We start from the raw sequence: 14,211 nt of genomic DNA, 5'->3' as shown, positions 1-14,211 counted from the left end.
TGGAATATATTTTAAATTTAAAGCTCCATCAGACATACCGATAATTGCATGTTCTATAATTAAAACTGTGTAGGCTTTTCTTTCTAAGTATGGCAACAGCTGTTAGAGCACATCTGGAAAATATGCTTTAAGCAAAGGTATTTTAGCTCAGAGAAGTTCACGATGCATGCGGTATTTACCAGCACTTCTTTCCAGAATACTAATCTGATTTATCAGTATTTTTAATATAAAATCTTCATTTTTTTATGATATTTGCAAAGCTGGTTTTGAATTCATATCAAAGATTGGCCATTCCAGTGTAGTTCAAGGCTAAATGCTGCAAAACAAAACCATTGCTTTGCTACTATTTCTAGGTAGAAGCCTAGATAAGCCTTGTCTAATGCCCTAATAATGTTTTCTTCACTGATTTCAGCCAAATATTTTTCCTTTCTTTGATTCTAAAGAGAAGTAATTGTTTCATACTGGAATCATATTGAGAGGAAAGTTGGTTGGACTCCTGCTCTGTGCTTCTTGAGGCTCATGTTAATGCCCTTCTGTGCTATCTTCCTCTCTAGGAAATAGAGATAGTTGTACCCCCTACAATTATTATAGCGTTACTCAGAACTTCTTTGAAGTCAGTGAGAGGGTTTACAAGGTAGGATCCTGACCACTTGGAAATAAATGGCAATATTTCTGTTTGTGATAGGAGCCCAAGTGTTGTGGGTTTTATGCTTCCTTCAGAACTGTTGTATAGACAGTTCTCATTTATTTGGAGTAGGAGGCAACTTTTGTATGCTAGATAACATTGTGTTGGAACAGCTTTGCACCAGAATTTTGAATCATAAAGGCAATGCTTGTTGTGCAGCTGGAGGCAAAATGCAGTTACCCAACCAAGGAAGAAACTAGAGCTAAAAAAATGAATGAGATGAACAAAAAAAAAAATATACGGCAGTGATACCACAACGTAAAAGAGTAACATGGAACGTATTAGTGGTAATGTGGGAAAATTAATTCCAAATTATTGACAGTTTAATTGACCTACAGGAAGTATTTTAATGGGCTTAGTATGCTGCGCTGGTCTTTGTTATTTAATCTTTTCCACTGGGCAGAAAACCAGTTTTTCCAAGTATGGGGTTTAAATTTGTAACAAATGGTTGCTGTGGATCGCCTGGTGGTCAGACGCCACCGCCGAAGGTGTGACTGAGTCTCTTCCTCTTCCATCCAACACCTGCAAAGCCCATCCCGTGAGCAGGGCTTGGGTGCCTCTGCTCCGCTCTTGCCCCAATCTTGCTAGTTACAGAGGCTGTTTGCAAATAATATTCACAAGGTGATTTGACCCCCAGGCTCCGACTGCATGAAGAAAAGGTCATTAAAGATCGGCGTCACCACCTCAAGACATACCCCAACTGCTTTGTTGCCAAAGAGTTGATCGACTGGCTGATTGACCATAAAGAGGCCTCCGACCGGGAGACGGCAATTAAACTGGTGCAGAAATTATTGGATCACAGCATTATCCACCATGGTAAGTGCGATATCGGCTGCTAAAAAGTTCTAAGCTAAATTTTATTGACTGCTGTGAAACAAAGGGAAATCCCACTCCTGCTCTTCAACCAAGTATAGGACAGGTAGGATCCTTTCCCTGCCAGAAAGGGAGCATCTCCCTTGAACTGTGCTGCTGCTTCTCTGCCTGCAGAACAGCCCCAGCTGGATCCTGTCCCCTCTCTCCCCGCTGCCCTCACCTCCCTGCTCCCCAGAGCACAGTTTTCCAGCTGAAAAACCCATCTGAAAAATCAGCTGGCAAAAAAAGATCATTTTTCTCACGTGGATTAGTTCTCTGGCCCTGGCCCTCACACCAGCTGCACAAACATTAGTGCTGGTACAGCTGCAAGAAAGTTAGTGGTCCGACTGTGCCCTGATTAATTGTCTCCTAAACTTGTTGTCTATTTGAGATCTGTTCCTTTCAGCTTCTTGAATAACAATTTACGCTGTTAAAAGGAGAATTCCAATTCAGTGGTAGCATTTAGTTGCCTTTTAGTGCACAAAAAGGCTAGGAAGCACACGAACAAAGAAGATCCAAGGCCTTGATTTCAAGTGTATAGTATTACCCATTCTGAAAAGGCAAAATGTACCATTTGTTTCTTTTTTAAGAGAAAACAGAGCAACTACAAACAGACGAATGTTGACGTTATGCAGGGGTCACTGTATGTGCAGCAATACTGCCGCTATCTGCAATACATTAACAACATCTTAATTAAAGGAAGAAATGCACATATTGAATGAGTGCCACTTCTACAGCTTCTGCTCAGCTATTAAATTAAAATTCTGGGTTGTTATGGAAACTGGGACTCACGGTAGATAGTTAAAGAATAAAGTAATTATAGGGTATTCAAATCTGACTGCTTAATCCTCTATTGAGAAAATGTCAGTGAAGAGTTGCGTGGATGCCTGAGTGACTTAATTTAATTGAGCAATAGATATTTTATTGCTGAATGCTTGTTTAAAGCTTTAACAGCCTTCAGATGTTTTCTACCTCAGGATTCAATTGCACACTGTAACTTCAATACAAATTTTATATATGTGTGTGTATATATTACACATAGAGCAGGTGTTTCTTAAAAAAATACACATATTGCACTCAAATTTAATAAATTTGCTTATGAAGTGAGCTAGGGCAAATTCGGAGAAGTTCAGCCAGGTTCTGCAGGATGCTGAGAGCATCCTTTCAACTCCCGTGTCCAGTGAAAGGGGTACCAGTTCCTGCTCCTCTGGGGCAGAAGGTGAGCCCATGTATGTGGGCTGACAACTCTGCTAGGAGCAGCTTGGTTGGGCTGTCTTTCCTGTTAATTTATGTCCTTGCTGGAGCTCTGTTCTGCATTTACAGGAGCCCATCGTCAGCTTCTCTCTTATAAACCTTATTTAGCTTTTTGCATTGTGCTCCTGCTGTACCTTGCTTGGTGGCATGGCAGAGCAATTGAGACAATTTTAAGAGGGCAGAAGGCTTTGATTTTAACTGTTTCTGCAGCGAGTCTCAACTTTCCTACAGCATCACTCAACTGATACAAGTAACTTCAAGAAGGTTGCCAGTCCTTAAATTATTGGCTGTTCTACACTGGTGGCCTTTTAAACAAATAAGCTAACCGACTGTTTTCGTCAAAAGGTTTTCTGGGTATATAGCAGATGGATGCTTTTTTTGCTCTTTATGTTTGCAGTAATACAAAACTGATGAACACCTATCCCCCTCACCTAGAAATTTGGTTGCCTATGTGAAAGTTTTCTCCAGCCTTTCATCATTTATTAGAACTGAATAAAGTTGTATGCTCAGAAATACGGGGGGTTAGGCTCCATACGTGCTTGCTTTGAAGTTCAGCAGCGATACCTGCTAAATGGATGCTGAACTCCTTAACATCACTGTGAATTTTTTTTTATTTTACCTTTCAGTCTGTGATGAGCATAAGGAATTCAAGGATGCCAAACTGTTCTACCGCTTCAGAAAAGACGACGGGACGTTTCCGCTGGACAATGAGGTGAAGGTCTTCATGAGAGGACAAAGACTCTATGAAAAGTATGTTGCATTCAGTATCCATAATGTGTTGCTAATAGGACGACCGGAGGCAAACGATACTTGTTAATCTATTTTTGAATAGACAGTCTCTTTCAAATCATGCAGGAATGGGTCTGGGTAATCCTGTGACTTTATTTGGTAACCTTTCTCTCTCCCATTTCCCTTTCGCTTTTCTACCATGTTCACTTGTAGCACTTTATTTAAAATGAAATTGCTTTTTCTTATGTTCTGGGTTGTAAATACATCCTATATGAGAACCCAATGTAAATTTAAGCCCTTGAACTCTATTCTGTAAAAATAATTACTAATGGATGATTTGTCATGTAAAATTGTAATCACAAGACCTAAACCTTTGGTACATCAACATGTACTGAACAAGTGGCTACATATCTGTTGAGACTCCATATCTTATCTATTTTAAATAATAGGTGAAATTAATCTTCAGTGTTCCAGTCTGCAAAGCTTCTACATCAGAAAGGTTATATTAAATGTAGTTTCAAAAAAATCCCAGCCAAGAACATTTAATTAAGATTTGAAACAGATGATTCTGCTGAGATACTGAATATCCCACTGGATTACTTCCATCAAATAACGAGGCAGCTTAACCATACTTCCCAATCTATAATTAATGACATTTTTATTGAGGATGTAGAGGTTGTGGCGCGGTACTTTCAAGCAGAGTGAATAAAAAGCATGTTGGCATGTGCTACAAACTAATGGAAAAGTTGTTATATGTTATTTACAAAAAAGCTTGAAGTATTGCTGCAGACTGAATCCCACCCACTCTCCTGCATGGTTAGAGCAGAAGCATGAAGCAGCCAGGAGAGATGCTGTGTCTTCTGGCTGAAGTAATTTTGTTTCCCTCTTAGAATAAAGCACTCAGGACAATCCCAAGTTTAAAAGCTGATGATAAATATTGTTTTCAAGGTTAGAAGGCTCTGAAGGTCAATTTGGTGAAAAAGCATTAAACTGAAATATAAACCAAGAATTGTAAATGCCACCGCTTTTGTTGCACCGATCATATAAAATTCCCTGAGACTTAGTGACTCTGGCTATTTGAAGTAAAAAAAAATGTGTAATACACAAGAAAATACACCACTGGAAAAAATCCTTCACTGGATGCACTGGGACAGATGAATTGAATCACTCACCTCCAAAATCTCCTGTGCCTTATTAAGCATAGTGTTTGCTCCTTTAGACTCTGTAACATGCAGTGCCTCCAAGCTTGGCCCATGCTATGAAAAGCCGATCGGTGTGTCTATGGTAGCAAACCTTTTTTTTCTATTTGTTTTCTATATTTCTATTTCAGTTCTTCTGTGAGCAAAATCATTTTTTGTTGGTGAGGCTGATAACAGTCCTCTGCATGAAAGGAGCCATGGTGGGAAGAACTCTGTTCTGCCAGTGTCTGCTTCCATCCCCATTTCTCTGTGTGAAGGACTGTCTCCAAACCAGTATCTAGTGTCCAGTTTGTCCAACATTATACTAGCAGAAAATTTTTCATACCAGTATGGATTGTTCCCATCTTGGAAAAGGAGTTAATGCCAAAAGCAGCACCTATATCTAAATATAACTGCATCCTCATGAGGTGGTTGCTCCTAGGCAACGTATGTAAAGGGTTCAGAAACTTTAAAAACTAGCCCTGAGTGCTAAATATAATATAGTTTAAAAATACATGGCATTTCAAAACGCGTCTGTGACAGTCAAAGCTAGTCAAAATTCTCCATGGATCATTGGAAATATTTCATATTCATGGGAGATAAGAATGCATACCTGGGCTATCTGGGCTTCCCTTTGTTTATTGTAGCAAATCCAGTGTGCAGAGCACTCAGATTTCGTCGGGTCCCTTGTCCATGCATGCTTATCAGCAACACCTTCACGGTTTCATTGGATGCATTTTAAACTCAAAATCTAATACTGAAAGTCAGACTACTACAGAAAGAGTTCTGCAGTGAAATGTCTGTATGTGTAATATATCTGTTGTATCAGTTTGCTTATAGTTTTGAGAAAGAAAACATTAATTCAGTGCAATTAAAATAGTTATCAAATGGCAACAACTGGAGAAAAGTATTCATGCACAGACATGAAGTCACCAGCATATTCGACTTGTTTATCAAAATGCCTGAAGGCCTAATTTCAAAAGAAATGCAACTACGCCAAAGGAAATCTATCTGAATCCAACATATTTTGAAAATCTGTGTCTAATTTTGTAGATGTTGCTGATCTTCACTAGGCTTTGCTAGTTTGAGATAGACATTATAATACTATTTCCCACTCTTCTCCACCCACTGCATTAGGGCTGGAGTACCATTACGTTCAGGAGCCAGGGTATTTTGTGATTGCCAAAAACTGCAGACATGTTATCCAACATCGGTCCACACAGATTGGTACCCTCAATGTGTAAAACGAGCAAAATGCTTTAGGAGGATCAGTAGGTTGTTGCACAGGCAGAGGAATGGATGTGTTAGGCAGGTTCCCTGCATTCAGAGAGCTGTTTCGGGTAAACAGCCTCTGCTCTGCCCTGGGTGGGACACAGGAGCATTCGGTCTGTCCCCACAGTGAGGAGCTCCCTTTCCCTGTCTCCCTTCTGTGTGGCCACAAAGCTTCTTGTACCCTGGATTCTCTTCTCTTGTGGCATTACCTCCTTTACCTACTGTGGACGGCGTCGGTGGCTGTACTTGTGCCATTAGAAGATTTAAAATCAGTCTCTGACTGTATTCTCCCGTCATTTGCACTAAAAATCATAAATCAGCTCAGATTCCCTGCACATCATTGCAAACTTTGGTAATCCTTTCTGTGAACATGCTTTGAGTTTCAAGTTTATAACTAGAGATGAAACCTACTGGTTTTCCTACAGCTTTGTCTGAAAATTGTTGAATAGTTTATTAGGTCCAAAGATGGTATCGGTTTTCATACTCTACAGGACTGACCAAACAGATCGAATGAGATAAACATGTTCTGTTGAACAAAGCCCTCCCTGCAAATCTTAAACAAAAGATTCATAGCTTTAAAAAAAAAAAATCAAGTTGTGCAGGCACCCTATTTTTATGATGTTTGCAATTCTCAGTAGGTTTTGGTCAGACACACAGGATTGTTGTGTTTCTGGTGCAGTCGGGCTTAGGAGCTGTAAGTCATCTCATGACGTTGACTTCAACTGAGATTTTTCAACCAGATTTCACAGTGAAAGAGGGCAGATTTATGGTTTTAATTTCAGGAAATCATTCAGATAATTTTGAGACTGCATTCTTTGAATCACTTTCATTTTAACTCATCAGTGGTTAATTCAAATTTATCCTCTGGTGCAGTTATTTAGATAGAACAAGGTTAAAGTGTTCTTTTGAAAAGGGTTTGAATTTCAGTGTTTGGCTAAATACATTTCCTTAATGCAGGATAACACCAGTATTAGCAAATAATATGTTTTGACATGAATGGCCTCATGTTTTTTTGAAACAAGGAGAAAATAGAAGAGAGAGAGGCAGTTTCCGATTCTGGCTAATGAAAGGCCAGGTTTTTGGCTGATGTAAATTGGTACAGCTTTGTTGACAGCCATGGAGTTACAGTGATTTACTTCAGTTAACGATAGAAGTCTATGGATTGCTGTTTCTGGGTTTGTTAAACTGTTGATTTGTCGTGTCTGTTTGTTCACAAGTCCAAATCCTTTGCAGTGCTATTCTGGGCACATGCAGAAGGGTGTGAAATGTCAAGCTGAGTGTTTTTCCACTTGATATTTTTCCAAATTTCTTTTGTGTCTCTGTAAAAATCTAACGATTAGCATCTCTTTTCAAGGACCTGTCTATCTGCAACTTCAATGAGCTGGTCAACTAATTATAGACTCATCAAAGAACAATTAACACAATCCTAAGGATTTTTTATTTGGTGCCTGCAGAGCCTGGGTAACCAATTCTAGGTAACCATGCAGCAGATGGTACGAAAAGACACGAGCTTTGGGTTTGCTGTTTTTCTGGGGGGAAAAAGCCTGGTGAACGAGACACATTTAAAGATGGTCCCTTGGAGCTCTGTCTGTATTAGATGTGGTTAGTGTGGGACAAAATGTTGCCTTGCATGCAGATGCTTGTAAATCAAAACATGAAAAAGAATAAAGTCTTTGCAAGAGTTCTGGAGTTAATACCTTGTCCCCTGTGGCACATACTCTTGCTTTTGGCCTCATCCCTGACTTCAGCTAATTTTGACTTTCTTAGCTGTTACTCAGCTCAGAGGTGCTGGCAATGACGCACCAACATCTAAACGAGCAGTTCATTATATCTGCCACTGAGATACAGCTGTGGTTGAGCAGCCCTTGCCTGGTTTGATGATCTGCTGCCTGGTGGTCAGATCCAGTCAGTTCAGGCTTCCAGTTAGCTCTCGTTAAAGTCAAGGGAATAAATCTTTCAGGTGAAAAAACAGGGGCTGGATCCTGTCAAACCTCTTTACTGTGATTTCAAATGAAACTTCTCTCTGTGTTCGTATGGCACAGATTTTTCTGATGCCTCCCAAAGGAGGTGAAGTTATATTCCATGAACTCTGGACATGCTGGCAGTTTAAGGAGATGGCCCATGTATGGATTTACATGAAATTCAAATTTTTGATCAGACAGGCAAAGATTAAGCACTTCCAGAATATTCCTGTTGTAGTTCAACAATTAATTAATTTCAAAATAGTTGATGAAGGGAGGGGACTTACTTACTTATTAGTCTTACATGGAAAAAATAGCCATGCCATTCTTGAGCTGTTATTCTGAAAGCCTTACCACTAGTCCTATTATTAGCCTATAATAAATAAAAGAATTATGAAGAAAAAAGAAATTAGTAAATAAGGAGGCTATGGTGCTCAGTCTCCCAACAAAACAAAAAAAAAGTGGGATTCTGTATTAAAAGGGAGCGATTCTCGTTTCTTCTTTCAAACTGTCAACCTTTTACTTTTGCATTAACAAAATACTGGGGCTTTTTTCACTTTTTTTAGTACTGTGTCATTTGCATAGGTTACTTGAATGGAGAAGAATTTTATTAGCATCTTTAAGCTACGTACATGCCAATTGGTAGGAGATTTAGAGACACCTCAGGATGTTCCTCTGAACTCTGGTGTTACACAGAGCCAGCTGAGGCACAGATGTTAAAATGTGTTCAGGTGTGTAACTCACTGATTGCAGTTGCATCGCTAAGTGTTGGACGCTAAATATTTATCAACCACCCAAACCACAGAACTACATTTTTTTGTACCTCTTGAATTTTTCTGCAGCTGGTTTAGAGCTTATGGGGAGAATTTTCAAAACCGTCTAAATGACTTTGGGAAATGTGAAACTGAAAAGCCTTGTTTTCTTTTAGGGAAAAAAACAAGAAAGCATTAACTTCACACAGGGATATAAAGCCTAAATTTCTTCACTAAACAGTTATAATTCACATCCTAAGTTTAGATTGATAGCTTGAGGAAAGATTTAGTAAGTCAGTGAAAGGTTCACATATGCTTGCTTAGTATCGGTGAGATTTGCCAGAATAGATCTGGAGTTGCTTTTCTGAAGAACCGTTTTCCCTAGCAGTATTTTTCCCCACCATTTTTTTCCCCCCATACCAGGCTGATGAGTTCTGAAAATACCCTTCTGCAAGCCAGGGAAGAGGAAGGAGTCAAGTACGAACGGACCTTCGTGGCATCGGAGTTCATTGACTGGCTGATCCAGGAAGGAGAGGCCACGACACGGACTGAAGCAGAGCAGCTCGGCCGCAGACTTTTGGAGCACGGGATTATACAGCACGGTGAGAAATTTACTACCAGGTAACAAAAGCTACACTTTTTGTGGCACTTTCTTCAGGTCGAATCACGTGGAGAGGCTCTTGTCTTCTTAGTCATAATATGTCCAAGTTCTAAATAATTTCAGATAGGAGTCTAGGTAACTTTATTTAATAAAATGGTGGCTTTTTCAAAAGCTCCTTGTATGAGTTCTGAAAATTCTGCCTCAAATGCACACTACAGCTAGAATTTGGGATTGTATAACAACATGAGAATGTGGATGAAAATCAATGCTCCTACGCTTGTGGTAATTAACTTGTAGAACTTGTTATCAACAATATGTATAATTGAGGTAAATAATAACTTTGTAAGGCTCAAGTAGGGATTAGAGCCACAAATAAGCTAAATTCTCTACGTAGAATAAAAATGACAGGTTCTGTATATCTTCCTACTTGAGGACAGGAGCAGAGCACAATCTGATGCCAGAATAGCAGCTTTCCCTCTTGCTCATGTTGCAGAGTTGTTCTAGTATGTTTGGGCAAGAAGGAGGGTATCGCTTTCGGCTGAACTGTTATTATATTTGTCATGGTGGTGTAACTTCTTTGAGGCTGGAATCAAATATTTCATCATGGTCCAGCACAATGTGTCTGGCAGATGCACCTTCGCCAAGGAGCTCCCTCTGTTAAGGGTGGAAAAGACAGAGTTTTCTCTCTGTACTGCCCCGAGGGTGAAGTGAAGACCCCTGGCACTAAAACCCATTTTACATGTTGTCATCATCTACTCTCAGTGCAAGTTGCCCTTCTGTGACCAGGCGTTTTCCACCGTAAACGCGTTGCAGTGCCTCTGGGAGTGATGAAGGGATGCCAGGAGATGACAGAACAAGCTGGCAGAAGCTGTTAGCTACGTTGCTTAATGCACAATGGGAAAGTAATCAGATCCCGGTGATCCGAATGTTGTCACATCAACACGAATTCTGACAGAGAACAAACAATTCATGATATTAACAGGTTGTTAATATACAAGGTGCTAGATTGACTAGGTTGCTTGTTGCTTTCTGAGAAAATCTAGTTTTAAGGAGTAGAGGAAAATGGGGGTATAAAAGTGACCTGCACAGTTCCTTCGTGGTTGTAATCATGCTCACGTTATCTTTAGCTTCCAATTACTAGGAGCTACTTCTGAATGTTTGCAGTAATCAGCTTCCAGTTCTATAATTACCCCTGCGCTTCCTATGATTTATAGGGTGCCAACTGCTTGGAGCTTGATGGACAGGGAAGGTATGCCACCCCTCCTCTTTACAGCAGTAATGATTTCATTCCTATTTTTACCCAAGCATTTTCTGTGTATTATTTACAAGGTAAACTTTCCTTAAAAAAAAAAAAAAAAGAAAAGAAAAAAAAGACAGGAGTGAGATTTATGCTGTTATTGGTGTTTTTGCAGAGGAAATAAAGTCAGGACTTGACATATGGTGCAAAGCTGGATTTACTTTGCTTTTGAAATCTTTGCAGAGCTAAGGAAGTCAGGATGTGGCTTTTATTGCAGACCAACCATTGTTTCATTAACTAAGGCAAATCCTCAGCAGTGCACCTTGGCAGGGAAATAATTTTGCTCCCCTTAAGCCGGGTTTCTGGGGGCATTCCTGAGCGAGGCTGGCCCTGCTCACCTTCATGGATTGCCCTGGCCAGTTTTGCAGATTTATCCCCTGCCCATCCTCTTCTAGCAGCCAAGAGCACATGCAAAGCGCCCTGTTAGGAAGAGATTTGAAACTCATGAAGTGACCGCAGATGGGGCGCTGGGAATTGGTTGACTGCTGAGGAAGCGGCCTTCTCACTCCAAGGTACCGTCATCTTCCTCACTCAGCTTTTATTGGGGCAAAGGTAACTCAGTGGGGATTTCACACTGACTTGATGAGGAAGCTGGAAGTAAAATAAAACTGAATGGTGTCCTTGAGATTTATCTTTACGAGTGGACATGCATTGTGCACGCTCCTAAACAGGAGATTTCATTCTCCTCTGGATTTCACTGAGACAATTTGTCTAGGTAGTGTTAAGGATATTGATGAAAGTACTAGCAGAACTAACACAGAGCTGGTGTGGGGTTCACCTTAGAAAGTGGATACAACCTGTGCATTTTGAAGCTTTATGTCACGCTGGCTTCCTCTAAGAAGGGAGCTTGAAATGAGAACTCCCAGTACAGAACTGGGGATATAAACTAAAATGGCAGGAGTGGCATTCTCTTTTTTCTCCCCATCTCACTGAATTCTAGGTCCAATTACCAAAAAAAAAAAAAAAAAAAGGTATTTTGCTATCTCCTAGTACAGTAAATTAATTTCACCATACTATGCTGCCTTTGTCTTGTATCTCATCAGCAGTACCAAAATGTTACTTGACACTAATTGGCATCCTTGTTGGCAGAACCAGCAGAAAGACTCTCGACTGTGCAGGAGTGGGGAATAAAACATTTTCCTGCCCTAAAGGCAATCTTTTGCTAGCAATATTGTTTGATAGCCACAACATGGAATAAAATAAAGCTTGCTCTATTATTCTTATGAAGTATTTATTACCTTGCCTAATGCAATAGAAAGTAATAGAAATAGTTGCATCAAGTTGCCAATCTCAGTAGTAATTTTCCAGCCACAACTGCATTGTGCAATTTATTTTTCCTGATGCTGACTTTCATGTCAATTACTGAGAGAAGCTGTATTCTGCAGCTGAGGTACTGTACTCAGAACAGCTTCCTGTCACATTTGTCTGCGCTTTAATTGCTCAGACACAAACCAGGTTTCACACAGGAAACAAACACTGATGCTCGTTTTAAAAAGGAAAACAGCGGTTTAAGAGGAATTGTATAAATGCTCTAAAAACATCAAATGTTTCAGCTTAAAAATAATCTTCCTGAGCTCTTTGGGCATATATAAGTATACATATTTCCCCTGCCATACATGAAAATGATGAAACGTGCTTAAGTGCTGAATTGCTTCCTTCCAAAATCCCACTGGTGCGTATAAATTGTAACCCACAAACCACCATTTTCACAAATAGGAGCCAGATGTCCTCTCCTATGAACTGGTACGCCTAGGTACTGTGGAATAAAAAAAAATATAAGTAGCAGGGTATTATGCACTGTACATTTCTTGAAGGCTTGTGCTGGCAGTGTAATTGCCAGTAGTTATTCTGCACTTGTGAAAACTGATGGTCTTCACCAGAATATAGGAATAAAGATTGTGCGAAGAATGATAAACACGGTGATGCACATTCAATGAGGGCAGGGACAAAAGGCGTGCGGAACACAATTCTCAGCTGTAGAAAAGCCCATTTCGAGTAAAGTGAGGCATGTAGAGCTTTGTAATATTAACAGATAAGACCTTCTTCCAGGAGACTGAATCTTTCCTAGTTCTTCTTTGTAGGGAAATGGTGAGACAGATTAACTACTGTGGTCAAAATTCACGTGCAGCAAGAGAAGAAGGAAGTTCTCTGCCAGCTCCAGGGTAGATCAGACCGAAGCAAGGATGGGCTGGGGGGAAGGCAGAGGAGAGCGTGAACATCCGTGCATAGTCACAGCCCTTGCTCAGCTGGAAAACAGAGATACTGAGATGTCCAAGGAGGAAAGAGGGTATCCACAGAGCTCTTTCTGGCATCATTTTTTGGTTCATACTTAGTTACGGCACTTGCTGCAGCACTTACCCTGCGCCTGCAGCCCCAGCAGCAGGGCACCACTGACGTGACAGGCTAAGTCCTCCTGTCCTCCTCTGAGGACTCGTTGGGTATGGAAGCTGGGGGGATGGAGAAACATCTGCCTGCCTTGCAGAAAGGTTTAAGGTCTGGAATCACACGTGATAAATACTTTCCATTTTAAAATCTGGTTAATACTATTAAGAGGAACCTATGCCTTCTTAAGATAGCACCTGCACTTTGAAAGATGAATATTTGCATTTCCTTTGTGGCAGTGACCAAACCATAGCACATTTAGAAATACTTTTCAACATCTTGTGGAGTGTAAACACGTAGCAATTGCCCTGCACCACAGACAGCACGGCGTGTGCTGCTCTCCCGCTCGAGCCCGCAAGAAGTCCAGGTCTGAGCCGCAGCGCTCCTCTTCCCGTGCCAGATGACATTCTCTCTCTTTTGCTGTTGCTGTTTTTCCAAGCTGCTGCTTACCTTCAAGAGCATGCGCTAGGTGTTACTTCATCTCTGACACACAGGATCTGACATCCCTCCAGCACCTTCCCCCAGCAGTGACTGCAGCACGGTTCAGCACGAAGCGGTTTGCATGGCTCTCCACTCCGCTCCAGGGGAGCGGGATGCAGATTCCCAGCCTTAGACCAGCAAAGGAACACGTGTGGTGGGTTTGGGAAGGCCATAGACTTTGCTTTCCTGAACGAGTGAGGGGTGGAAAAATCTCTTGTGGAGATGACTAGTTAGCAGGTATCTTCTTTGAAACATTTTATCAGTGCTAGGATTTTATAATGATAGTAAATATGTGGTAACCTGTCTTAGGCATAAATGTCTTCTATCCCCAGCCCCCTTCAGAATAGCTTCCAGCTTTAAAAAGTTTTATTGAGTTAATTGCACTTGGCCAGACCTGGTGTGTTCAAGGCACACGTGTTCTGCTGGCTTAGCACAGAGGCAGGTGCTGACCACCTCTCAAGAGTTAATCTTTTATCAGCAAAACTCCACTGTGCAAATTACTTTCAGAGATGAAAACAAACATTTTATAGTGACTTAGTGAGAACAGTAAATATTGACATACGCTATCTCCCTGTCTCTGCAGAAAAGTCTTAAAACATGTATTTAATTTTCCCTATTCTTTGCAAGGACTCTGTACCTTTATACAGCAAAATTTCCTTTAACAAGATGATCAGTGCATTTAGTTTCAAGTGTCAAGATACATGATGCAGTTGAAAATTTGTTATAATTGTGGAGTAGATTAAATATCTAACAAAGTATTATTTCTTT

The 14,211-nt window shown here is 40.5% G+C and overlaps 1 protein-coding gene across 2 annotated transcripts in view; it reads left to right on the top strand.

Annotated features, from left to right (window-relative positions):
* The window catches only part of DEPTOR (DEP domain containing MTOR interacting protein), a 75,822-nt gene that overhangs the window by 26,186 nt on the left and 35,425 nt on the right, over positions 1-14,211 (top strand). For both annotated transcript variants that reach the window (XM_082307234.1, XM_082307235.1), the window contains exons 2-4: positions 1,323-1,501; positions 3,418-3,541; positions 9,107-9,285. In XM_082307234.1, coding sequence (XP_082163360.1) covers positions 1,323-1,501; positions 3,418-3,541; positions 9,107-9,285 — 482 coding nt within the window. The remainder of the gene's footprint in view (positions 1-1,322; positions 1,502-3,417; positions 3,542-9,106; positions 9,286-14,211) is intronic.

The sequence above is a fragment of the Platalea leucorodia genome, assembly GCF_965183815.1.
Source record: "Platalea leucorodia genome assembly, chromosome: 1".
Lineage (NCBI taxonomy): Eukaryota > Metazoa > Chordata > Aves > Pelecaniformes > Threskiornithidae > Platalea > Platalea leucorodia.
This window is presented reverse-complemented; position numbering and strand designations above follow the sequence as displayed.